Here is a 27399-nt window from a genome sequence, read left to right on the forward strand (position 1 = left end):
ATTGTCTCATTATGCAGCCTTTGTAGGGGTGAATTCACATGGCAGAGGCATTGATGTCAGTTTGTGCTTGGTACACCATTGAAACTGGTTGGAATTAACAAGGTATTAACTGAACGTTTTTCTTGTACACTTGTCACACATTTACATATTACATAACATGGTCAGCTGCATTCGTCACCACTCGCCCCTTTCCGTAACCTCCAAGAAGACTCGTCCCCCTCTCGATGCTTGTTATGTGCGAAAATACGACAAACCAATCAGAATGCGCGTAAATGACTGCGGTGCTTTGGTAAAAATAATCCTGAGTACTTAAATCGTTTATGGCATTATGTCATTGTTTAAAAAATCATGACAAATATATATCGTCATATCGAAAGTACAAAGAACTTAGCTAACAGGATTTTGCTGCCTGTTATGAAGTTTTCGCTAAGAATCATGCGATTGACAGTGAGAGATTCAAGTACACGCACGTGCGTTTGTCGACATTACGGCTATCATGTTTTCAACTGAGCGTATTTCTGACTATATTGCGGGCTTGCTATGGAGATTGTACGTGCGCTTCCAACAATTTTAGGAAATGTAATTATAAATCGCTACAAGCTTTAAAACATTAATATTAGACATATATCTGCATGTAACTAATCAACTTTAATCTTTAACATTGGGCATATATTTCACATCATTCATGGGGTCATTCATATATTTGTCAGCGAATTCATTCAAAATTCCACTTGGGGTATGACAGCAAGGTTACACGAATGTTCAGTTTGAGAAATATTTTAAAGTCATTTTTGAGTTTCAGCTTTGGGATTTCATGTAGCTTTAATAAATGTTATTTACATATTTAATAAAACAAATCCCATTTGTGATTATCAAACCCTATTTAGAAATATCATTGGAAATATAAGGTGAACATCTGGTAATAATTACGTCAGAGTAAGTCTTTAACAAATAAGGTTTTCTCCTTCTTTTAGTTGTATCAAAAAGGTTTAATTCTTTAAAACATAAACGGCAATACAATGTATGATTACTTCGGTGATATTAAGTACCATTGGAATCAAACAAGAATAGAGTTATCGTTCCTGTTTAAAGTAGTTCTGATGTTCATGCGCCAATATGAAATCCTTCCCGAGGGGCCCGAGTCGCTATTCGGCTTGACCCGGAATAACACGAGTTGGTCACGAATGGGTCAGCGGCTGCCATTTTGTTGTCATGGATACAGGGGAGATAACCATGCAAGAGGAAAAAAGACTTCCTCATTTCCAAGTTTTGTTGATCAGTTTTGAAGGGAAACATCATAGATGGTTGCTCTGAAACCAATACGAAGGGTAATACAACTGCATATATATATTGTACCAGGTATACCAGACACTGACAAAATATTGCATTTGGAAGCATTTGAAAATCATATTGTGGTACACTGTGCAGTCCTGCTGTTCAATATAGTACATGTATATTGTGATTCACACATCGCTGGTTTAGAGAATTTAGGCAGCTAACAAAACATCAACAAAGACATATTCAGTTATACCATATTCAGTTAGTCCATATTCAGTTATACCATATTCTGTTGTTCCATATTCAGTTATACCATATTCAGTTAGTCTATATTCAGTTATACCATATTCTGTTGTTCCATATTCAGTTATACCATATTCAGTTAGTCCATATTCAGCTATACTATATTCAGTTATTCTTTTTTGTTATTCCATATTCAGTTACACCATATTGTCATTGACACTATATCTGATTGACCACTCAAACTGACGTTAACACTTTTGAGGATGTAACATTGATATATTTGTATAATCATTGTGTAATCCTACCTGGTGTGAACATATCAGCATATATATATAATACCTTATACACTGACTCAGTATTCATCTGATGAAGGACCTCAATATAAATACAGTCTTTGAAGGTCCAGGTTACAAGTGGTCTTGATGTGTCTATCAGTGAAGGTGCATCATGACACGTGTGTACCATTGTAGGTGTATCGTGACACCTGTGTGTAAGAGTGTAGGTGTATCAAGACACCTGTGTGTACCAGTGTAGGTGTATCATGATACATGTGTGTGTATTAGTGTGGGTGTATCGTGACACCGTGTGGATCAGTGTAGGTGTATCATGACACCTGTGTGTGTATCAGTGTAGGTGTATCATGACATGTGTGTACCAGTGTTGGTGTATCATGACACCTGTGTGTATCAGTGTTGGTGTATCATGACACCTGTGTATTAGTGTAAGTGTATCATAGAACCTCTACGTGTACCAGTGTTGGTGTATCATGACATGTGTGTGTACCAGTGTAGGTGTATCATGACACCTGTGTGTATCAGTGTTGGTGTATCATGACATGTGTGTGCATCAGTGTAGGTGTATCATGACACCTGTGCATCAGTGTCTCTGTATTTTCACCTGACAGATGTAAGTAGTTGTGAAATTGTGAGCCAGTAGTATGTTGTGCTGCTTCAGGATGGTGCTCCAGAGTTGCCCTCTCGGGGCTACAGCGAGGAGGGTGAGTTACGTCACGTATTGCACGTTTGCACAGTTTATGCACTAACATTTGGCTGACTTGTATGGCATCAATCTAATGTGCTGGGCTGACCTTCATCACTGATACTTGTATGGCGGCTTGTGGATGACGTCAATAACTCCAGGTGTCATGATGTTGGGGCTTGTGTCTTGGTCATGTTGCATGACACAAATAATCTTCACTTCATTTGAGTTTGTGTGGCATTTTATTGATTTCATATTGTTCTGTAAGATACACATTGTATGTTAACACAATCGGTATCACTCATATTGCATGGCACGAACAAAGCATGTGTGAAAATCTATATTATTGATCTTCCAAACAAAGCATGTCTCACAATATTTATTGTAAATCTATCTTTTTGTCGCAGACGTTCTGATGTAGAATATATCCCTTGTGTCACAAGAAGGAATGCATGTCCAAAAGGCACGAATATATTCCTTGTGTCACAATAAGGATTTGTGTCCAAAAGGCAAGAATATATTCCTTGTGTCACAATAAGGATTGCAAGACTATATTCCTTGTGTCACAATAAGGATTTTGTGTCCAAAAGGCAAGAATATATTCCTTGTGTCACAGTAAGGATTTTGTGGCCAAAAGGCAAGACTATATTCCTTGTGTCACAATAAAGATTGCATGTCCAAAATGCATGGGTTTATCTTGAACTGAACATTGGCCTGTTATTAGTCTTCAATCAAATGTCAGCTTCATAAGCTAAATTAGAAATCTCCCAATTCATATTACTTCCTTGTATATCAGGAATAACAGAATTAATAAAGAAGAGGCTTATATGCTCAGTTTTAAATCACTGTAATGTTAATTTAAAATTCGCGCAAGATTAATGCAGCATCTAGACTCCATTTCTACAGGCCAGAATGATGTAAAATTGCTGATTTCAGCATTAAACAATATTCTCTGAATCTCAGTGTGTCTAACTCAAATACCTGTACTAGTATATTGTTATGCTGTTGAAAGATATCCTGCAATGACTGGAATACATGCCTGTTGTCAGACATTAACTTGTACTTGAGATGGATTATTGACACCACTTTTGGTGGTGAAATGCAGAAATATAGGACATGCATGTATGGGTAATACAGAAATATAGCACATGCATGTATGTGAAATGCAGAAATATAGGACATGCATGTATGGGTAATACAGAAATATAGGACATCCATGTATGTGAAATGCAGAAATATAGGACATGCATGTATGGGTTATACAGAAATATAGGACATCCATGTATGTTAAATGCAGAAATATAGGACATGCATGTGTGGGTAATACAGAAATTTAGGACATCCATGTATGTGAAATGCAGAAATATAGGGCATACATGTATGGGTAATACAGAAATATAGGACATCCATGTATGTGAAATGCAGAAATATAGGACATGCATGTATGTGAAATGCAGAAATATAGGACATGCATGTATGGGTAATACAGAAATTTAGGACATCCACGTATGTGAAATGCAGAAATATAGGACATGCATGTATGGGTTATACAGAAATATAGGACACCCATGTATGTGAAATGCAGAAATATAGGACATGCATGTATGGGTTATACAGAAATATAGGACACCCATGTATGTGAAATGCAGAAATATAGGACATGCATGTATGGGTAATACAGAAATTTAGGACACCCATTTATGTGAAATGCAGAAATATAGGACATGCATGTATGTGAAATGCAGAAATATAGGACATGCATGTATGGGTAATACAGAAATATAGGACATCCGTGTATGTGAAATGCAGAAATATAGGACATGCATGTATGGGTAATACAGAAATATAGGACACCCATGTATGTGAAATGCAGAAATATAGGACATGCATGTATGGGTTATACAGAAATATAGGACACCCATGTATGTGAAATGCAGAAATATAGGACATGCATGTATGGGTTATACAGAAATATAGGACACCCATGTATGTGAAATGCAGAAATATAGGACATGCATGTATGTGAAATGCAGAAATATAGGACATGCATGTATGGGTTATACAGAAATTTAGGACATCCATGTATGTGAAATGCAGAAATATAGGACATCCATGTATGGGTAATACAGAAATATAGGACATGCATGTATGGGTAATACAGAAATATAGGACATGCATGTATGGGTAATACAGAAATGTAGGACTTCAATTGCATGTGGAAATATTCTGTTCCAGTAAATGTAGAATGCACTCATGAGAGATTTCCAACGTATGAAATAAAACAATGTAAGGCTGTATAATAAGGAAACATAAGTTTTGCAGATATGTGTATTCAGGAAATGTAAACCTTCAGTGCATATGAAAACATATGAAATTTCTTGTATGTGTAACATAAAATATGCCCCAATCAACTCAGTCTGATATTCCCCATCCTCAAGGTTTTGATCTATGCTATGTCTTTTGTCTAATGTCATCATATTGTATCTGTGATCCTACCCTGATGATCCCACCCTGCTGACCGTCCTTTACATCCTAATGGCATCTGCAGCCAGTTCACTTATTTTGTTGCACTTTCCTATTACATTAATTCCTTCTTATTTATATTCCAGTTCAATCATGTTCACTAATTAATAATGCATTATGTCACTGATATTCTAATCTTGAAAGTCCTGAAGTTCATCCCCTTTTTATGAAAGGATCTGATGCTTCAAAGTTACACCAAGATGGTAGATATCTACATTGTGTGTCACAGTGTGCACTTTACTCACTTAAAGCTAACCTGCAGTGATTTAACCTCACCCAACTCACTCACTCACCCACTCAAATGCTTTTCACCAAATTCCACTCCATTCAAATCCTTTTTTCACTATTTTGAACCCTCTTCAATTCTGTTTATATTTCTGATATCCCATTTTCAAATGTTTACCATCCTATTCCAATCCTTTGTTTTCATATTTCTCTTTGATTCAAGTATACTTTTTTTAACTGACTGCCCTATATTTTGGGGACCAATTTAACCCTTTTCATAGCAGCATATATTCTTTATTAGTCAATAAAGATGTAAAGGTATCTAACAAAATTCATATCCAAATACTAATCAAACTTTCCAAATTTTCATTTATTAGTAAAAGAATTTTAATTTCATTGACCTTCTTGTGCCTCAGATAGTTACACGAAAGCATGTTTTAAAAAACATATAAATTTTTTGAAAAAGTGAACGTTAATCCCAATATACGTCTTGTCGTGAACATCTTCCAGAGGCTACCACAGCTCTGTCTCCACCTCCATCCTCCGGGTTCGGGACAGTTGGGGCATTAGGCGGTGCCATTCCATCTGCCCATTCAAGACTTGACAGTTCTGGGGCATCATCGTCATCAAGGACCTTCGACTCTTCATCTTCCAACAGTCCTGTGATCCGAAGTGTAGCCAGCAGCATGGACAGCGTGTACTCAGAGATCTCAAGCGTGCAGCAGCCTCAGACAAGAATGGAAGTTGTATCAGCTAGTCGAGCGCCCAATCAACAGCAAGTCCAATCTCAGAATTACACTTCAGTTGGTGCCACATCTCGAAGTCCATTTGGGGTGATGAAGGATATGTTTAATGTGAGTGGGACAGGCAGGAGGTGCTTGGTAAAGAACTTAATGGTCTTTGGTTGACTGAATGTATGTGTCACCGTCACTGGGGCTCTTTAAACAACTTTTCAAAAAGTATGTATCAAGTTTGAAACACATGTTAGTATGTAAACATAATTTATTGATGCAACCTCCTTGAAAGATTTCAGTCAAGGCAAGTCTATAAAAGTGGTTTGGAGTCTGGGACGTTCTGAGACAATAGTATGGTACTTAGATAGTTCTGAGACGATAGTATGGGGCCTAGATTGTTCTGAGATAATATTATGGGGCCTGTATTGTTCTGAGACAATAGTATGGTGCCTTGATTGTTCTGAGACACTAGTAAGGGGCCTTGATTGTTCTGAGACAATAGCATGGGGCCTAGATTGTTCTGAGACAATAGTATTGGGGCCTGGGGCAATTTGCATTGTTATTCGGGGAAAATGGTCTGATGTCAAGGCCATTCTTATGCCTCAGTCATTCTGGGACAATGGTCTGGTGCCTCTGTCAACCTAAGAAAATGGTCTGGTGCCTCAGTCAACCTAAGACAATGTTCTGGTGCCTCGGTCAACCTAAGACAATGGTCTGGTGCCTCTGTCAACCTAAGAAAATGGTCTTGTGCCTCAGTCAACCTAAGACAATGTTCTGGTGCCTCGGTCAACCTAAAACAATGGTCTGGTGCCTCGATCAACCTAAGACAATGGTCTGGTGCCTCAATCAACCTAAGGGAATGGTCTGGTGCCTCGATCAACCTAAGGCAATGGTCTGGTGCCTCGGTCAACCTAAGACAATGTTCTGGTGCCTCGGTCAACCTAAGACAATGGTGTGGTGCCTCGGTCAACCTAAGACAATGGTCTGGTGCCTCGGTCAACCTAGGACAATGGCCTGGTGCCTCAGTCAACCTAACACAATGTTCTGGTGCCTCGGTCAAACTAAGGCAATGTTCTGGTGCCTCGGTCAACCTAAGAAAATGGCCTGGTGCCTCGGTCAACCTAAGACAATGGTCTGGTGCCTCGATCAACCTAAGACAATGGTCTGGTCCCTCGGTCAACCTAACACAATGCTCTGGTGTTTCGGTCAACCTAAGGCAATGTTCTGGTGCCTTGATCAACCTGAGACAATGTTCTGGTGCCTTGATCAACCTCAGGGAATGGTTTGGTGCCTCGATCAACCTAAGGGAATGGTCTGGTGCCTCGGTCAACCTGAGACAATGTTCTAGTGCCTTGGTCAACCTAAGGGAATGGTATGGTGCCTTGATCAACCCCAGGGAATGGTTTGGTGCCTCGATCAACCTAAGGGAAAGATCTGGTGCCTCGGTCAACCTAAGACAATGTTCTGGTGCCTCGGTCAACTGAAGGAAATGGTCAAGAGGAAATAAGCCAACTATATCAAGTCTGATAAACAAATGCTATGCTCAGAAAACTGTACTGCTATTTGTATACTATAGTACTGTCGGAAATAGAAAAAAACTTTTCTCATTTATCTCTACAATTTATGTAGTTGATATGTGAAAGTGTGAAATATCTGTTAATCTAAGTTCGGACTAACCACAGTCTCAGTGGTAGAGAGATAGGAAACGGAGAAAAGGGACTTTACTGAGGGGAAATTAGTGCAGAAATGAGCAATGCGGTTTTTTTCAAAGTCCAAGAAGACTTATTTGGAACAGACCATGGCTTTATGCAAATTAGTGTGCGACGATATTGTATTACAAAGGACACTTTTTAAATGCCCAATTTGAAATTAGACATAGATTCATTATAAATGATAGCTGACGTAAAAAAATAATAACTTTTATGCCGAAACTATTAAGGATGTAGGTACCATGCAGTCTCACTGTCACTATAAAAAGAAACAGATAGGAGCAAAAGCAAAGCATGGGGTCTGGCTTGGGATAGAGATATCAGCTAAGATAAGATAATCCTTTAGGTCAATTATACTGGGGAGGTACACGGCACGTCATCACAATTTACAAAATAATATCCAGTCCTGTCGATCTTCGGGTGGTCATGCCACCTATATACTACGATGCGTTTCTATGGTTTTCGGGTATCATACTCTGTTACATATCTCAACATAAACTATATGAAACTATATGAAAGAAAGACACATTAGATGTTAATCAATAGATGAGACATAGTCAACACACATGAAGAAGCACAAAATACCTTTGAGATGACCCCTTGTGCCGGTAGGCAGCACGTGCATTTCATGCCAGGTGAGTCAACGGTCCGTCGTCATACCTGGCTGACCGACCTAATTGCCATCTATAGTCTGACCTATTGTTTTCAGCAGCTATTTGTTTTTTTTTTCTAAGTTTTGCCCGATTTTACGAGTAAACGTGCTTTTCTGGATATCGTATTACGCATCCCACTGAACGCCCAGTTAGGCCGAAGTGGGTTATTTCGACATATGCCATTTGCAATTGTGTAAATTTTAGGGATACAGAGTAACAGTCTAAAAACAGTTTTTTTTCTATTTCCGACAGTACTATAGTCCCAGATTTTGAGAACATAAATTTTGGAAGAGAATCGTTGCAAGAATGAAAAACATAGATATGTTACAATTATGTGGTGAATTCAACTGAAAGTTTCAAATTTCCATTCTGCATGCCTGATGCAAAATCATGAACAAATGTGATGGTATTTAGGTGAATTTGTGAGTAATTGCTTTGGTAACAGTAGAAAATAAGCAGATTGACGTAATGTGTCTGATTATAATACATCACCCATTTATACATGTACAATCCCTGAAACTCCTGTGTGCTGCTGTCTGTACACGCCATTTTGTAAACTGGGGGGCATCAAATGTACACATAATCAAGTTATTTTCAAGATTCAAGATATTTATTTGTAGATAGGCCACATGACCCAAAGTATAAATGATATAACATAAGATTCTACAGAGTTACTTTGTTTGTTTTATGCAGTAAAATACATATTTAAGAAATTTAGCAAGATTTAACAGAAAGATGTTATTATTTGATTGACACAGGTTGGAAACGTTGTTATGATTACCACTACTACAGTTTGGGATGAAACGCTTTCTCTCTGTTACAAAATATACACAATCATACAGTACACGTCTTTCATTCAGCATTACATTACAGTGTTTACAAATGTAGGAGTTATTACTAAAGACATTTTTCTTACTCAGATATCCACTTCTAAATAAAGTTAATACATGTCTATGCTCGTGGGAATTATGTTTAACAAATATCTTTCACAGTTAAGCAAAGACTGATGAGAATGATAAAATGTGAGAGAATCACTCTGAAGAGAAAAGTGCCAGTTCTGATAAGGACATTCTTTAACACGTTGACTAAAGATATAAACAAAATGATCTGGATCCCCAACCTCTTGGCTTATCCAAACAAAACTGTAGCCATAAAGTTATTTTGTTGCTCACAGTTGCATATGTTTTTCACTCTGTGGATATTTATTTACTGGTGCTGCTTTTGTTACCATGTATAGTTCACCTGAATAACATGATCGTGTCAGTGTGTATTTGTGTGTTATCCATCGTTGTACGAGGGGGGTTCATTAAAGATTTCCCCTGACCCACTTCTGGTTGTCACATGTGTCGACTTGCATGTGATGTGGTGATAAGTGTGAACAAAAAGGTGAGCTACAAGGTTGTTCAAGTTTTAGTCCAACCAGTTTCAATGTGATCCAACCAGCTGCACAGATAACCCCGCCAGTTTGTTGCATCATCAGCCAGTTTTCATGTTCTAAAACCAGTTAGTTCCACTTATGCTTCAACCAGTTTCAAAGTAATCCCACCAGTTGCAGTAAAACCACAGGCAAACCACTTATAGTTATAATCATCCCGTGAAGATCCTGGCTAGAATTGGTGTTCACCAACACATGCTTGTCATAGGAGGCGTCTATTGCGTAGATCGATGCTCATGCTGTTGATCACTGGATTGTCTGATCAAGACAATCCTCAGAAAGGACTGATTGCAGAAGAATTTGTGCTATCACTAGTTTTGAAACCTTACGTCACGGACCATGATATGTACTCTAGAAATAGTCTCCAGCAACCCATGCTTGCAGTAAGAGGTGAGATGAAATTGGGTTTAACGTCGTGCTTGAGAATATTTCGCTCATATGACGACGTGTATGTGTGTGTATGTGTATGTGCGGCTGCTTGTACTAGCCCAGACTGAAGCTGGTTTTATAGTGCTAGCCCACTGAGATACCACGCCGCAGTGAAGCATGAATACCCCACCCAGACACATTATACTGACTGCAAGCTGACCAGTCCTTGTTGTACCCATTAATGCAGAGCGCCAGGCAGGGACCAACAAGTACCATATTTTAACGTCTTTTGGTATGACGCGGTCTGATGCAGGTCATCACAGTTGTGTAGATCAATGCTCATGACGTCAATCACTGGATGGTTCACTCTGACAAGATTATTCGGAGAAGGCGTCATATAGCTGGAAAATTGCTGAATGTGTCAATAAACACATAATCAAACAAACACTCAAACCGACATCACCCCATAGGTTCATTATTCCAGACACTTGTTAATCCAGACATCTCCAATAGGAAGTCTACCACCTGGATTAATCAGGTTACAATGATCATTGTTAGAGATTATGAAAGTAATTAATAAACGCATCTGTTTCCATTTCAGATTCGAAATCCACGATCGGGAGGTAAGCTGTTCTATGTAAAAAAATTCAGTATTGTTTTTCAATATTTATTTTCATTAGTTATCTTTTTCATGTTTTTTTAAGCTATGAAAATAGGTTTGTTCAAAGTTTCAGTAAATTTTAAAGTAGATTACTAGCCAACAGTGTTAACATAGTTATTCTGTTTTGGAATAAAGATGTATTGAATGTAGTGGTGGTCCGATTAATTGAAATAATCGAAGATTGGTCGCAATGACTAAACAACCAAGCAATCAAAGTTTTCTCATAATCGAACACAAACAATTTTGGAACACTTGTTTGCATTAACAACATTTTTCACAAGGTTGGTTTTGTCTGTTACATTTCATAAGCGCTACAAGCTCGTTACAAGTCAGGATTGAATTTATATTAAAGACTAAAGGACATTTATGTTCCTAACATACTAGTCATCCTTTGAATTTGCAAATGCATTTTGTGCAATTCGCTAAAAACTCATATAGGAAATACCTGTTTTTCTTTATTTTTTGTGCATTAACAAATCCAATTATTTTCGATGATTGATCGGTTGTAATGAACCAATCATTAATGATGAGATTTTAACCAATTCCCAACACTAATTGAATGAACATAATACATATTTGTCCATGCCAAATGTATGACCTTTACCATATGGAAATATTTTAGGGTAATAATGTATTCATCATATAATGACTTAATTTCCTTGAGTGGCTTTTTAGAAGCTGGGATGTACAATTTAGACCAAGTGTATGGATAACAACTTCTTTGTTTCGTGAGTGCTACGTTTTGATACAGATTGTTGTACTGGTGTCAAGCAGGAATGACAATGGTGCAAGAATTTGTATAAAACGTCGCACTCATGACATAAAGGAGTTGTTATCCATAAAGTTTGTGTGTATTATATAATGACTTGTAGCTATTTGCGGTGAAACATTGGGAGACTTATCTAAGCATATTCGGGATGTTAGTCAGTAGTTTGCTAAGAAAGAAGGCAACATGTCAACTGGTTCTTCTTTTTAGGAGATTAATAAATTTGGTATCACGACTTTATTAAACTGTTTAATGCATCGACACTGCCAATTATATCATAATTAATTCCAACAAATGTTTTGGTGCTCATGTTGAATGTCTTACATATGTCAGTAACAGAAGAGTGCAGAATTTAGAAACTAAATAGTGTTGTACAGCACTCTTAATCTGTCTCTGAACAAATCTGAATTCATAGCAGCAGATATGCTTAAGACTCTCCTAACAACCATACTTGTTTTACTGAGGACGGAATACATCCCTTCAGAACTGCACAGTTAATATGTGACGGGTGAGCTACAGTCCCTTGGCACTTGTTTGTGTCATTACATCAGAGTGCTACTTTTGATCCCACAAGTGAAGACTTTGGCCTGGTACATTTTCATGATAGTCCAGTTGTATTAAAGAAGAGTATATATAGTGTAGATGCGTGTGTGTGTTATATTTATGTGTGTGTTATGTTCTGTTTCAGTGCAAGTAGTACAAGCTGTACCAGGTGTGTACAGATTCAGAGGCCAGGATGTAGGTAAGCTTTTGATGCGCATTGAGCTGACACACACTGCTGAGGTGAAATACCGTTCAAAGTCTCGATCAGAGTCATGTTGAAAGTCACGTTCAGAGTCACGATCAACGGTTATTGCAGTAACAGCCACGTGTTTCATGGATTTCTTACACACCCGTGGGTAAGAAACCCATGTGAGAAAACTGGTATCACACATATGTGTGAGATCGATTTCTAATCCCGTGATTGGCTACTCCATGGTGATGACCTAGGGTCAGGTTATGACGGACTACTTTCCTGATTGAAATTCATTCATAAGTTTCTCGTGCTTCAATCGAATGCAGACCTGTTACTCATGCCAAACACTTTAAATATCTGTTCAGCTGTCGCCTACCGTATTTGTGCGACTGTCTTGTAAGTATGCATGTATGAAATAAACCGAACTTAATTTAGATAGTAACATGTACATATTTTCTTTTCTTTTTTCCTTTGTCGTCTGCTACCGTAGTTGCTGCAGATTATGCATAGTCACGACTTAAAAATGGCTTCAACAATAAGTAACATCTGTGTAAACGATTACGTGAAGATCGATGGTAAAGACAAAGGGCGTGTTATCTCCATTGTGGCTCCCCTTGAAACATACAACATGTACAACATTAGAACAGGAGAGATGCGACAGGTTTTAAGGTATCGCCTTACGAAATTACCTGACACGGTAACGTCAGTGCCAGTTTGTAGTGAGATCAATTTACCTTCTGACTTAATTGATGAACTGATGAAGGATGAATTTTTACCGATGAACCTGGTGATTGTAACGATACGGATCGATCCCCAAACCCTGAACAACTATATGATCATTCTCAAATTGACAAACTCGTTCATGACAACCAGAACCGAAACACACAATGTAAAACAATGTACAACATGAGGCATTTGCAAGGGTTCATGATTTTAAATGGCGACACATGTCCTATCGAGTCCATACAGCCAACAGAACTTTATGACATTTTGTGTACATTTTTTATTAGCCTCAGATAGGAAGATGGTAGCAATTATGAACCATCTACAGTTCGCGGGATGTTGTCCAGTTTTGACAGGTACCTTAAGTGAAAGCACTACTGTTCATCACTTATCAATGATCGTGAATTCGAAAAGTTAAACACTGTCATCAAAACTCTATGAAACAAAACAACTTGGTCCTCACGATCCCGGATCCATTTTGAACACCACTCATTTTGGGATCTGTAGTGTCAAACCACACACTGACATGAAATGGGGGAATATTGCACTTAAAACTGACACAGATGATAGAGAATTTCTTGAATTCACAGAGAGGCGGTCGAGAACATGCCAAGGGGATAATCCTTTGGGTATCCGTAACATGCACCCCAAAGCATGGGCGACTAATGATGAACGTTATCCAGTATCATGTACAAGCTGTACTCAAGCCTCCGCCCTGCAGGGTACTCCAGTCCAGATACACCTTTCTATATTGCCACTAACACCAAGGAACCATCTAGCAAATTCCCCTGGTTCAAACGACAACCTGTTGGTATCAATAAACTGAGTTCTATTATGAGATGAATGTCAAAAAATGCTGGCTTTGAAAACAGGAACTTCACAAACCATTCAGCAAGAAAATTCCGTGTCCAAAAACTGTCTGATGAAAATATTCCTCCAACTCGCATTATGCAGATATCAGGTCATCGTAACATGCAGAGTGTAAACAACTTCAGTCAAATTTCATCCTCGCAACACCGAAACATCAGTCACATCCTTAGTGGCAGTTTCGAGCGCCGAGAAAGCAAGCAGGCTGTGTCAAGGAAGAGTAGCTTCCCTTCAACTGTGAACGTAACCTCCGCAATGTCACAGTCGAGCACAAAGGTTACATTTAATGACAAACTCTCCTCAATATTTTCAGCTCCGGTGTATGGGGGTACATTCAACATTAACTTTTACGGAAGTGCAAGTCCCCGACGTGCGAAGAAATCTAAGCTATCCTCCGATGACGACTGTATTCAAATTTAATGAGCGTCACCTAGCACATGTTCGGAACGATAATAATGACATCACACTGAGAAATTAATTTCACTTGACAGAGAACCATATACAGTTGCAAAGTCATGTTTTTAAGTGTTTAATAAAAGTTCTTTGATCTTATCTGTTTACATCATTGTTGTTGCCTTAAAAATGCACAGATATGACTGATACTCTTTTGTGGAGGGTTACACAATGTATGTGTAGTAAGTAGTCTGCTGAGTGAGTCACTCATTCATGACGTTGTGTTATGTATCAATGCGCCGCTACAATCAGAGAAAGGGCAAAATATGCATCGATTTGATCCAAAAGTGGTGTGATTTTAGGTGTGTAAGAAATAGATTACTGTACTCGTGTCTGTCAGATACCATTTATCTTACAACTTGTTGTAAGATAAATGGTATCTGACAGACACTCGTTTAGTAATCTCTATGTCTGCACTGTACCATGTAGTGCATACCCACTCACTCTCTCTTTCAATGTACCCTTGGAAAATGCTTCACTTAGTATTTAACAACAGCGTTTACATATACAAGTCCAGGTTCTGTATCTGATTGCCAAAAAGTAATGAGCGTATGTTTTGGTACTTTTTCAGGTTTTCCAAATCGTCCACAGAAACCAAAAGGCAAAAGGGAAGAGCCTAGATACTGGAAGACCTACATGTAGTCCAGTGTCAACACACTCTGTCACCACCATAGCTGTGGATCAAGTCCCTCTGGACTTCCCTGGACTGGCCTAGACTTCCCCAGCAGACTCCCCCTTTAACACAGATTCTGTTGATGGACTCCCTGGTAGACTCACCAACAGATCCTTCCTATCCCACAGACTCCCCTGGTAGACTCCCCTTGTGAACTCCCTTTACCCCTACCTTCACCCCTACCTTCACCTCCACAGACTCTTCCCTTGCATAGTGCCATAGTCCATGAAACTCATGATCTTAATCTCTTCTTCAGAACTTAACAGGTAAAGTTTACATCATCCAAATGCTGCCTACTCAAATTAGACACTGTACATGACTCTGGCAGTAAATAATTACCCAGTGTACCTATATAATGTTTCACACAAAACACTAACATCAAAGTCCATACTTAAAGGGAGACTACTCTCAGGTCAACAGACAGACATGTCAGTTTAGGTGACATTGTTTAAATACTGCTTACTCAAATTGGATAATGCACACAAGTCTAACAATGTAGACATATACTGAGAGAAACAAAGGAACACGGGGAACATTTAATTGTTCCTTTAATATTTTCGGGGCGGTGGGGGTAGCCTAGTGGTTAAAGCGTTCGCTTGTCACGCCGAAGACCCGGGTTCCATTCCCGACATCGGTACAATGTGTGAAGCCCATTTATGGTGTCCCCCGCCGTGATATTGCTGGAATATTGCTAAAAAAGCGGCGTAAAACCATACTCACTCACTCACTCACTTTAATATTTTCATCACCAGCTTTGAATAGCACTGTTGGAGGAAATCTGAGACAAAATAAAGAACACTGCCATGAAGTGATGTTCCCTTATTTGTTTCCCTCAGTATATAATGTTTCTCACCAGACACTGATCACAACATCTAGCTCCAGCCTGAAAATGGGCATCGGAGTCCCATAAACCTTACAATTTCATCTGTAGTTGGTTTCACATAGTGTTTGTTTAGAAATGTGAAGTCGTACCCTTGATTTTATGTACAAATTTATTTGCAATTCTGTTCTGTTGTCAGTGACTACTCCCCACACAAGGCTCCTGTTTTCATGAAAATGTGATCATTTAAAAGAAGCATTTTATATTGTGTGTGATTGTGTACATGTTGAAACGAGTTAAGAAAGTACAACTATGTCTTCCACGAGGTCTACATGGTTTGTCACCATGAATGTTAATACTACCAGACCATTTGCGGTTTGGATACAGAAACATTCTTACCTAATTTTATAAAAGTGAAATTGAAATATATTTTAATTGTTCTGGTTTTTTTCTTTCGAATTCAACCTAACAGCAACTTTATCATCATCTTTTTTCAAAGTTGCCTCAGAAACCTAGAAAACAGTATACATGTCAGTGTACAGCCTCTATGTCAATTGTATAAGTTGACCTGTGGTAGCACAGCAGGTAAAGCTTTCCCTGTCCACATACAGATCCCAGGTTCAGTTGTGTGTAGAGGGACCGGCTATTTCATGCTCTTGGGAAGTTGATTTTTTGTTGGAGTCTGGATATTTTTTCAAAACATGCAGTTTCTTTTTGTGATAAGAGCTGAACAATTTCTTTTCATATCAAAACAGTTTTGTGGACATCCATGTCTATGTAAAACATGAGGCCATAGTTTCTTTGCCACATGTTTCTGGAACAAATTTTCTACCTTTTCTGCACCCATCCTTCTCCCCTTCACTGTCAATTATTCCGCCCTGTGTACTGATATAATAACATGGGGTAATTCATCACATTCCAAGCTATGTGGACTATATGTTTCAAACCATGACAATGATATATACAGCTTTTTTGGTGAGACTTGACCTGTGAGTGCTTGTAAATACTAATACGTATATTATTTTTACAAGTTTGTAAATATTGAAATTGTTATTTTTTGTGATTATTCAGAGATTTATCTTATTATTGTGATCTGGTTTTGCTGATGGTGAATAACTTATTATACACCAGCTGTTATTATCTTCGGTGTGTGGGGTTACAGTGATGTCAGTGTGTCTGGATGTTACGGATATGGTGATATTCACGAATCCAAGAATACATGTGACAGTTCCCAGACCTGGCCGCTGTTGTTGAACCTATCATGATATTGTATACAGCTCACTGAGTAATCGATTTGTATACTATTTATATGAACTTTCTTGACTATTCTACTGTATTGCTGCAGTTCTTTCTTCATGCAAGTCGTCAGTCACTATTGATCCACCTAATAAGCTTTTCTTTAGAAAAGTGAACATTTCTGTTTGAAATTTGTTACCCGGTACCTCCCTTTGAAACATGCCGGCCATATTTACAAAGTAAAGAAATTAAATGAAATTTGTCAGAAAATGAAATGTATGTCATATCAGATGGCTTTTTTTGGCTGGGATGGACACAGGTGGTCCAGTGGTCAAGGCATTGATCTACATCAAGCTAGATGTATAAGTGCTGGTTCAAATCCAAGGTTTGCTGTATAATCCTTGGTCTGCTTGCTCCATGGCTGTGCTTGTGTGGTTTACCATAATGGTAAACATCTACGTCCGGCGCTACTTTCCTTCCACATTTAACTGAGTGCTGTGATATCACTGTAATAAGATCAGATAAGATAATTCTTACAGTTTACCCCATAGTTTCACTGACAAGATGATAGGAATACAAGACAAATCTTACGGATAACAACTTCTTGGTTTATTTTTCCACGTTTCTGGGATAGTTCTTGCCCCTTCTTCAGGTGAATAATGGTGATAGTGTACAGTACAGTGTATACATAGATGTACAGTAAAGTTTACATCATCCAAATACTGCCTACTCAAATTAGACACTGTACATGACTCTGGCAGTAAATAATTACCCAGTGTACCTATATAATGTTTCACTCAAAACACTAACATCAAAATCCATACTTAAAGGGAGACTACTCTCAGGTCAACAGACAGACATGTCAGTTTAGGTGACATTGTTTAAATACTGCTTACTCAAATTGAATAATGGTGATAGTGTAAAGTACAGTATATATATATAGATGTACAGGAAGCCAGATATGTAAATTGGGTATATACAAGCGCATGGGAAAAAGGAGGTATAATTAAGTATGTACAAACAGTGCAGAGAGATCAAAGAGCAGAATACAATGATAGGGTATGTATTTACAAACAGGGCAAGGGTGTGTTACCCCATCATAGTATTCTGCTCTTTGATCTCACTGCATTGTTTGTACATACTTAATTATACCTCCTTTTTCCCTTGTATATACCCAATTTACATATCTGGCTTCCTGTACATCTATATATATACTGTACTGTTCACTATCACCATTATTCACCTGAAGAAGGGGCAAGAACTAGCCCAGAAACGTTGTGAAAAATTAAACCAAGAAGTTGTTATCCATAAGATTTGTCTTGTATTACTACACCAACTTCTAAATGCCTTTGAAGAATTTCAAGATGATGGTAGAGAGCAAAGGGCTGAGTCAACTGTGTAATGGGCTCACGTCACATGTCCATACATTGTTCACAAAATATTTCCAGACCAGTTTATATCATAAGTGTGTCAGAAATGCACTGTTGTAAAGTTATATGGATAGAACATTTCTGATACCAGTGATTTTGACCAAGAAATAGTCAAGTAAAGACACAAGGACCTACCATCCCTGTTTTGACTTCCAAGACGCTACCTTAAGGAACTGCGTTTAAATACATCCAATCCCCATTTTTGTAATGATCTGATTATAATGTGTGACTTACTTGTGAGGTACCACAGTGCCAGGATATCTTAGGTTGTATGTTTCATGCCTGGATATATTTTTATTTATAAGTCTTAGTGGTGAAGCAGTGGTACAGTGTGGCACTTAGTGGTGAAGCAGTGGTACAGGGTGGCACTTAGTGGTGAAGCAGTGGTACAGTGTGGCACTTAGTGGTGAAGCAGTGGTACAGGGTGGCACTTAGTGGTGAAGCAGTGGCACTTAGTGGTGAAGCAGTGGTACAGTGTGGCACTTAGTGGTAAAGCAGTGGTACAGGGTGGCAGAAAACAACATATACTCAACTCTTGAAAATGGTGTGCTATCCGAAGTGCTTTCCGAGTAACAAGTAAATAGGACCGATGTATTTTTACGCAACAATTAGAATTACACGCCAGATTGTTCACTATAATACATGTAAATACAAGCATTGTTTCCACAAGTGATTTAGGGAAGAACTTGTTTTTGTACGCAGTACAAGCCGTCTATCTGCTGACACAGCACAATTTCAGCTTCGGTGTTTAGACTTGTTTTAGTATGCCAATATTGTACAGCTTACATGACCTACTTATGGTGCAACATTTTGTATAGTTTTTGCTGTTGTTTTGTTGTTGATATTTTCCTTTGTTTTTTACTCAATGTTATCCAAAACTTACATCATTCCAGTACAGATTGTATTTATCACACAGGTAGTTACTATGGTAACTGTTTCCTGGTAGTTAACTTTGTTAACCTTGACCTTTAATTGCTACCATAAACTATATACTGGATAGCATGGTTCTAAGATTGGTGCCAGTTTTACTTCTTGTATTTCACATGTTACCAAGTCTGTGGAACCAGAAATTAGTTTGTATTGGTCTGTGATAGTACTGGCAAAGACAAAATACGATAATAGTCTGTGTGTTCAGCATATCAATTGTATCTACCGTCACTACTCTGTATAATCTGTGTAGGTACCAAATAACAACACATTGTATTGTATTATCACATATTGTCTTATCAAACATGTCATTTGATTACATGCTGTGTGGGGCAATGAATTAACCTAATTAAAAGCAATATGCCTAGTTACTTAAAGATCTTGAAGCTGTTTATCACTCATGGGCCAATATTGGCATCAATGGACAAAGTGACTTCATTCAAGATAGAGTAAGTCCCATGTTTAACAGACCAGAGACCATATGATATATTATTATTATTATTATATGGTCTCTGAACAAACTTAAATCATCCGTAGTGCTTAGCCTGATCTATTGAATGGGTCCCTGGAACGGTCCATAACGCACATGCCTCCAGATCAACACATCATGTAATACAAGATAACGTTTTCTTATCCTAACAAAACAACTATTATATATATTTAATGATCCCTACAGCTTTGAAGTTATCAATTTTCACTTAGCGATTAAAGATGAGAAAAGGGGTTTGTATTTTTGTAATAAAAGTGACTCCTGTCTATGTAAGTACACAGGACATGGCAGCAGTGAGTGGTGACTATGACTGAGTTGTTCTACAGCCATGGCTGAATCTTCAAATAGGAGGTAGATCAAACCAAGTGTGTGGTATGTACCCACCGATTGATCCTTTGGATCAAACTTGTTCATCCTACTCAAAGGAAGTTAAGCAATGTGGGGTTTTCCATATGAGTATCTCTAAACTATAGGGGGCGGTGGGGTAGCCTAGTGGTTCAAGCGTTCACTCATGCTGAAGACCCGGGTTCGAATCCCCACATGGGTACAATATGTGAAGCCCATTTCTGGTGTCCCCCACAGTGATATTGATGGAATATTGCTAAAAGTGGCGTAAAACTAAACTCCCTCCCTCTAAACTATAGTCATATGAAAAAACCCTTTACCTTTTGAGTAGTATAGTATATTTTAGCTCACTTCAAGTGATTCACTGCACTTTGATAAGACTTGATCGAGTGAGCTATCCTGTGCTAATATATCTTGTTACTATTGCCCAGTCAACTGCTCATTACATCCTTTGAGTGAGTGAGTGAGTGAGTATGGTTTTATGCTGCTTTTAGCAATATTCCAGCAATATCATGGCAAAGAAACGGGCTTCACATATTGTACCTATGTGGGGAATCGAACCCAGGCTGTTGGCATGACGAGTGAACACTTTAACATCTTGGCTACCCCACCACCCCACATCATTTAAGAAACACTTGACACTAAAACTGTAAATGCCAGAGGACGTTTGATAATACTTGTGATATAAGGGTTGTGAGAACAACGGCAAGTAATGCCCTACTGTTCTTGCAGGTCTTCTTACCCAGTGTAGCCTAGTGGTTAAAGCGTTGGCTCGTCACACCGAAGACCCGGGTTCGAATCCCCACATGGGTACAATTTGTGAAGCCCATTTCTGGTGTCCCCCGCCGTGATGTTGCTGGAATATTGCTTAAAGCGGCGTAAAACCAAATTCAGTCAGTCAGCCTTACCCAGTGGTGGAATCTTTGAAGCGCAATGTCTACAATGTGATGCGATGAAGTATTACGACAGGTCGAAGTGACCTATAATCCCCAACTCACTCACAGTAACTGCTACTTAATGAGACCATGTTTTTAACCACTAGATTAATCCATGTATTTCTGTGCTACATGGGTCATATTATTAAATCAACACCATGTTAAGATCATGTGTAATGTGATACTGGGTCCAGGCAGAGCAGCACCATGATATAGTGCTGTGTGTTGTACAAGTTAGCATGTCCAACAATGTTCTGGGTCTACACAAAATCTGTACTATGATTTAGATGCACCATTAAACAGGCATTTCTAACAAATTTGTGTTCTTATCTGTTACCATGGTTTCCAGATCATTATCACTACCCACAACTACATAAAACCTGTGTGCAGATAGTGTACAGTTATTCCATCTTTCAGATCAGTAATTAGCACTCTCCACAGTAATATTTGGTCATGTGGACAAAAGTGTCTGAAAATTGATAGGGGTGCAGAGACAGGGGATTTTACAGCAGTGTATAAAATATAGCCCGTCCAACCGTCCTTGACCTTCTATTTTTGTGAAGGACGGACTATTAAATAAGTAAAGCCATCCTTTGGTCGAGGGAAATATTTGAAAAACAAACTTAATATCTTGAACTTCGTCTTAGCAATCATGATCTTTATGGTTCATGTATCAACATTTGTTGATTTTTTATTATTTTAGTTTTTTGGGACTGACTCTGTTTGTTCAGGACTGGTCACTTTTTGGGACAGGCCACATTTCAAAACTATTTTATACACTGACGAATAATTAACATGCAGTCAAACACCTTTATGTCGAAATTTGATGTATGGAAGTGATGGTTGTCTCGATGGAAAAGCTTTGTCCTTTTGTACGCTATCTATATTCATCATGCTTCGGTTGTGTCGAAATACTGCTGTGAGAATTCCCTATTTGCCGACATCTTCTCTTCCCAGTATTGAAGCTCATCATAGGTTTTAACTGAAGACCATGTAGACGGCACATGTATCATTTATAAACTCGTGCAATCTTTACATGAACAGTCAGACACAGTTATGTCGAAGTTGAAGGTCCCAACATAAATACTTCGAGTTTGACACAAGCAAAAACTTTGGCAAACGAAAAACAATAACATACAAACGAGAAACATAACAATATCAACACTTTTAGCAGAACAATAAAACGCCAGAAACGTTCATAAAATATCCTCTACATAGCGGCAACACTCCATGCGCCGTATAATCACACCTGGGAAATTCAACAAAAATTCCTGTTCCGTTTTATTCATACAGTCAGCAGTTTAGGCTTGACTCTAATACCTGTAGACTTGTCTATTCCTTTTTCGTACAGGATTCAAAAGATCAGTAAAAGGCCGTCCAGAGAGATGTACCACCAAACCCTTGTCGCAAAGATTATAATTATTTAGTATCCTCAATACTATCAAAGAAGGACTTCATGTTCCCAATAAGCTCTGAGTGAGTGAGTTTAGTTTTACGCCACTTTTACCAATATTCCAGCAATGTCACGGCAGGGGACACCAGAAATGGTCTTCACACATTGTACCCATGTGGGGTATCGGACCCGGGTCTTCGGCGTGACGAGCGACAGCTTTAACCACTAGGCTACCCCACCACCCCTCATTAAGCACTGAGACTTATTAAATTAAATCAAACCATTGGCTTGAAGTTTTACATCCTCAGAAACGGACCAGTTCTGTAAAACCACTGATTTTTCAACGTTGGGCACGACTATCTCACATGACAAACGTAAAGGACAAAATGAATATATTCCTTGATCCATGCGGCATTTTTAATAAACATGGTCAACAAAGATGTACGTACATATTTATCTTCAGAGGTTCAGGACAATTTGTTCGAAATGAAAGCTTATACCATTTGAACTTTACCGAGAAAACTATATGTGACATGCTGGACTTTCTCATAAAATCTGTGTAAACTGTGGGGGTGAAATATTTAGACAAGACGTAGGCATATGTCCATGTAAAATAATTGTGCTCCGTCGTCGCTCTCTTTCTTTATGCATATGAATAGGATTTTCTGCTCTGGTTAGCAGAATGAAAACAAGAAAATTTGGGCAAAAGGTTTAACTTAAGCTTCAGATATATTGATGATCTAATATCGGTCAGCAACCCATGCTTGTCGTAAGAGGCCACTAACGGGATCGGGTGGTCAGGCTCGCTGACTTGGTTGATACTGGATTGTCTGGTCCAGACTCGATTACTTACAGTGAGTGAGTTTAGTTTTACGCCGCACTCAGCAATATTCCAACTATATATATGTATGGCGGCGGTCTGTAAATAATCGAGTCTGGACCAGACAATCCAGTGATCAACAGCATGAGCATCGATCTACGCAGTTGGGAACCGACGACATGTGTCAACCAAGTCAGCAAGCCTGACCACCCTATCCCGTTAGTCGACAAGCATGGGTTACTGGAGATCAATTTTCTAACCCGGATGTACACGGGTCGATTATCTACAGAAACCAACAAAAAAAAGAGAGAGAGAGAGAGAGAGAGAGAGAGAGAGAGAGAGAGAGAGAGAGAGAGAGAGAGAGAGAGAGAGAGAGAGAGAGAGAGAGAGAGAGAGAGAGAGAGAGAGAGAGAGAGAGAGAGAGAGAGAGAGAGAGAAAAAAAAAATCCCCACAAGGCTGTTTGACAAAAGGGATTATTTCACCTTTCATATATAGTCATCCTGCCCTTCAAATCGAGCAATGATGCATCAGCTCCAGACCATATAATATCATATCTATTATATGGTCTCTGGGTTTACATTGCACAAGTTACAATCGACCATGCTCTTTTTACCCAAATTTCCAAGAGCGTCATCACTTTACATATGTTCATAAAGGGTGCCATATTGGGCAGGATACGCGTCACCTTGTCGAGAGCTCCTGATATCAGTACTATTTGATAGTGATTCATATACACATGCTATGCCATTGTATCTAATGATGTCAATCACTGGATCGTCTGTTCCAGGCTAAAATATTTACAGACTAAAGCTGTAATACTGCTGACTATGGCGTTAAACAAACAAACAAACACTTGCTCATCATATGAAGGAATTGTACGATACCCTTTCTTATGTATGTGGAAAGGGCTTTGCCGCTTGTTTTTAAATGTAAATCATTGACCATGTATGGGTCATCCTCCCGCTTTAATAAAACGATTGTAGGGGGTCATATTCATTATACTGAGAGTGGACAAAATGTTAATAACTATGCTGCACCTTTTCTAACGGAAGTGTCAACGCTCCCACTGCACCGGCATTTTACAACTGCTGAAATATACTTGGTGAACTGGAAGTAGCGACGTTTAAGTAGTACAGTTAGTTCTACCCCAAGTATAGTGTAATAAAGTACACCAAGCATAGTGAAATAAAGTACACCAAGTATAGTGTAATAAAGTACACCAAGTACAGTGTAATAAAGTACACCAAGTATAGTGTAATAAAGTACACCAAGTACTCCATTAAAATTTGCCCTGAACTATTACAGTTGAAGCACGAGAACGCTTGCGTTGTAACGTGATAACGTACTCAGCGTTCAGCGTTTGTGCATTTGGGGCTGCTTTGTAATTTAAATGGGTTTGTTTGGAACTCTAATAATATATATATATTCAGAGACTAAGCGTTAGTCTTGGCAAAACTGTACTTTATTACACTTTACATGAGGGTAGAGCGAATTGTATTTTTTTAATGCCAAATTTAATACTTACCCACGATTAATCTAAGGCACAAGATGAATAAAAAATGACTTCAACTAACAATGTTCGGATTGACGAGGTTTAACTGTGTTGATATCGTTATTCTAAACACATCTAACTAGCGGTTAGAACAATCGAAAAAAAAATACATTATCAGACAATAAAGGTATAGTTTTTTGATGACGTAACAATTGAATGACGTTATCCCGTCACTGCGCCATTCTAGTGTGCCCCCTCGTAATCGAACCATTTTACATTACGTCACAATGTAAGCGACGTCACGATGCATGTCAGTTGTTATCGCCTCGTACGGCCTCCTACAGTAAACTACACCGTTGCATCCCGTTTCTTGGTTTGCAGTTGCTTCACGCAGCTAACATCACTGGTGGAAACATTACGTTTATGTTTTACGACGGTTAAAATGTGTCATTTCGACTCACAAGGTTTCAGCGACACGGTAACGTTCGTAATGTTTACATTCCCACAATGCAATTGTGGAATGTCGCTTGACTACTCAACTTCCTCTGGATGTACTGATCTAAACTTACGCTGGTAGTAGAAATGCAACGTTCATATTGCCCCATATGGTTTACGTTAATGACAGATGTAATTAAAATAATTCAAAGAAGATATTGAATCCGAACGTAAACCGTCATCAAACTGTTATCATTTGTTTTTTTTCTGGTAACGTTCGTCTTAACGTAGGGGGCAGACACATCAATAGAACAGCGCGCCAGTTAGCCCTGTGCAAGGATTCTTAATTTAGGTCACCGACACCGTCGTTTGTTTTCTGCCTTAAATTAATCGTAATTATCTTTAGAAAGTATTAAATTTGGCATCTTAGAAAAGAAATACAGTTCGGCCTACCACCATGTATAGTGTAGCCTAGTGGTTAAAGCGTTCGCTAAACACGCCGAAGACCCGGGTTCGATTCCCCACGTGGGTACAATGTTAGTCTCTCGTACAGACCCTGAAGCAAATATATCCAAGAAAGCCCACACAAGTCTAGAAAATGTGGCAAGTCTAGATTTCCTCAGCTTCAGGAAAAATGAAGAAGGTCTCAGGGCTCCTTTTCATTATATTTTATATTTTTTTACTATGAACTTTTTTCAGTAAAATATGTTCATTTCAGAGACTAGTTGTTAGTCTAGTACAATGTGTGAAGCCTAGTTCTGGTGACCCCCGCCTTGATATTGCTGGAATATTGCTAAAAACGGAGTAAAGCCTACTCACTCACTCACTACACTGTAACAATACACACTACGCTCATGTAACAAGGTTCACACACCGCTCCGCCATCACGTGATTATTTGTAAATAGTGCACCGTTTTATATTTGTTGGCTAACGTCACACAAAGCGTTATTCCAACTATTGACTGTGTCTAGTCCGTCTCATAGTCCCTGCCTACTGCCTAGCCCTCCCTGCAATGCTGAAGCCTGAAATAGGATAAATTGTTTCTATCAAAATTGTATAAAATCAGAGACTAATCGCAAGTCTATACTGCGACCTGTAAATACACTGTTTCACACCGATCATCTACGTACATGATGCTTACATTTTACGTAGATCGCCTCTATCCATCTGTATGCATGGTTTACAACATATGCACGAGTGAGCTTGATGTCACATTCACATGAGAGGAAAACCCATACACAAGGGATTCGAAACACCGATCATTGAACTCTGTTCCTTCAACTGCGGTAAGGGACGTAACTCTAGCCAGGGAATTTCTACGGCAGACCACACAGTCCGTTAGCACGCCCTTTTTTTCGGTACACAACAGTTACGTAACCGTCTAAAAAATTCGTGGCACAAATTACAGATTCTTTTTCTCAGGCCTATCACCGAATGTGTCACTTGTATTTTGTCGATTGCTTCAGTTTTGTTCCGTTTAAACCGCGTTTGACGGCAAGGCATGTCAAGGTCAAGGTCACCATCATACCCTTCTTCTCCTACAAACCCGGAGACCGCCTCCGTGGTGTAGTGGTTAGAGCGTCCGCCCGGAGAGCGGAAGGTCGCGGGTTCGATCCCCGACCGCGTCATACCAAAAGACGTTAACATATGGTACCTGTTGGTCCCTGCCTGGCGCTCGGCATTAATGGGTACATCAAGGACTGGTCGCCTCGGAGTCAGTATAATGTGTCTGGGTGGGGTATTCATGCTTCACTGCGGCATGGTATCTCAGTGGGCTAGCACTATGAGACCAGCTTCAGTCTGGGCTAGTACAAGCAGCCGCACATACGCATACACACGCATGCACTTTGTCATATGAGCGAAATATTCTCAAGCACGACGTTAAACCCAATTTCACCTCACCTCACAAACCCGGAACTTGAAAACAGGCTTAGTTTCAATAACTTTCTTTTCAAGGCAAATGCATTCGTTTGTTTGTTTAACACTGCTTTATTCCAAATAATCTGAAGGCGACCAGACAAACCTGTGATCGATGTTATGAGCATTAA

General features: G+C 38.9%; 1 protein-coding gene and 1 long non-coding RNA gene across 6 annotated transcripts in view; both read left to right on the top strand.

Annotated features, from left to right (window-relative positions):
• The window catches only part of LOC124277870 (tyrosine-protein phosphatase non-receptor type 18-like), an 86739-nt gene extending 71619 nt beyond the window's left edge, over nt 1-15120 (top strand). For 3 of the 5 annotated variants that reach the window (XM_046713587.1, XM_046713586.1, XM_046713588.1), the window contains 5 exons: nt 2476-2518; nt 5758-6101; nt 10749-10770; nt 12263-12316; nt 14925-15120. In XM_046713587.1, coding sequence (XP_046569543.1) covers nt 2476-2518; nt 5758-6101; nt 10749-10770; nt 12263-12316; nt 14925-14995 — 534 coding nt within the window. In that variant the 3' untranslated portion in view covers nt 14996-15120. The remainder of the gene's footprint in view (nt 1-2475; nt 2519-5757; nt 6102-10748; nt 10771-12262; nt 12317-14924) is intronic. The other 2 variants (XM_046713590.1, XM_046713591.1) reach the window with 1 other exon arrangement.
• A 44-nt stretch (nt 15121-15164) lies between these two features.
• Nucleotides 15165-18843, top strand: LOC124277871. Its single transcript, XR_006898934.1, has 3 exons — nt 15165-15297; nt 17783-18248; nt 18683-18843. It is a non-coding gene; the product is annotated as an uncharacterized LOC124277871 (long non-coding RNA).
• The last annotated feature ends 8556 nt before the right edge of the window (nt 18844-27399 follow it).

This window comes from Haliotis rubra, unplaced genomic scaffold, assembly GCF_003918875.1.
Source record: "Haliotis rubra isolate DU_JTF1 unplaced genomic scaffold, ASM391887v1 Scf229, whole genome shotgun sequence".
In the NCBI taxonomy this organism is placed as follows: domain Eukaryota; kingdom Metazoa; phylum Mollusca; class Gastropoda; order Lepetellida; family Haliotidae; genus Haliotis; species Haliotis rubra.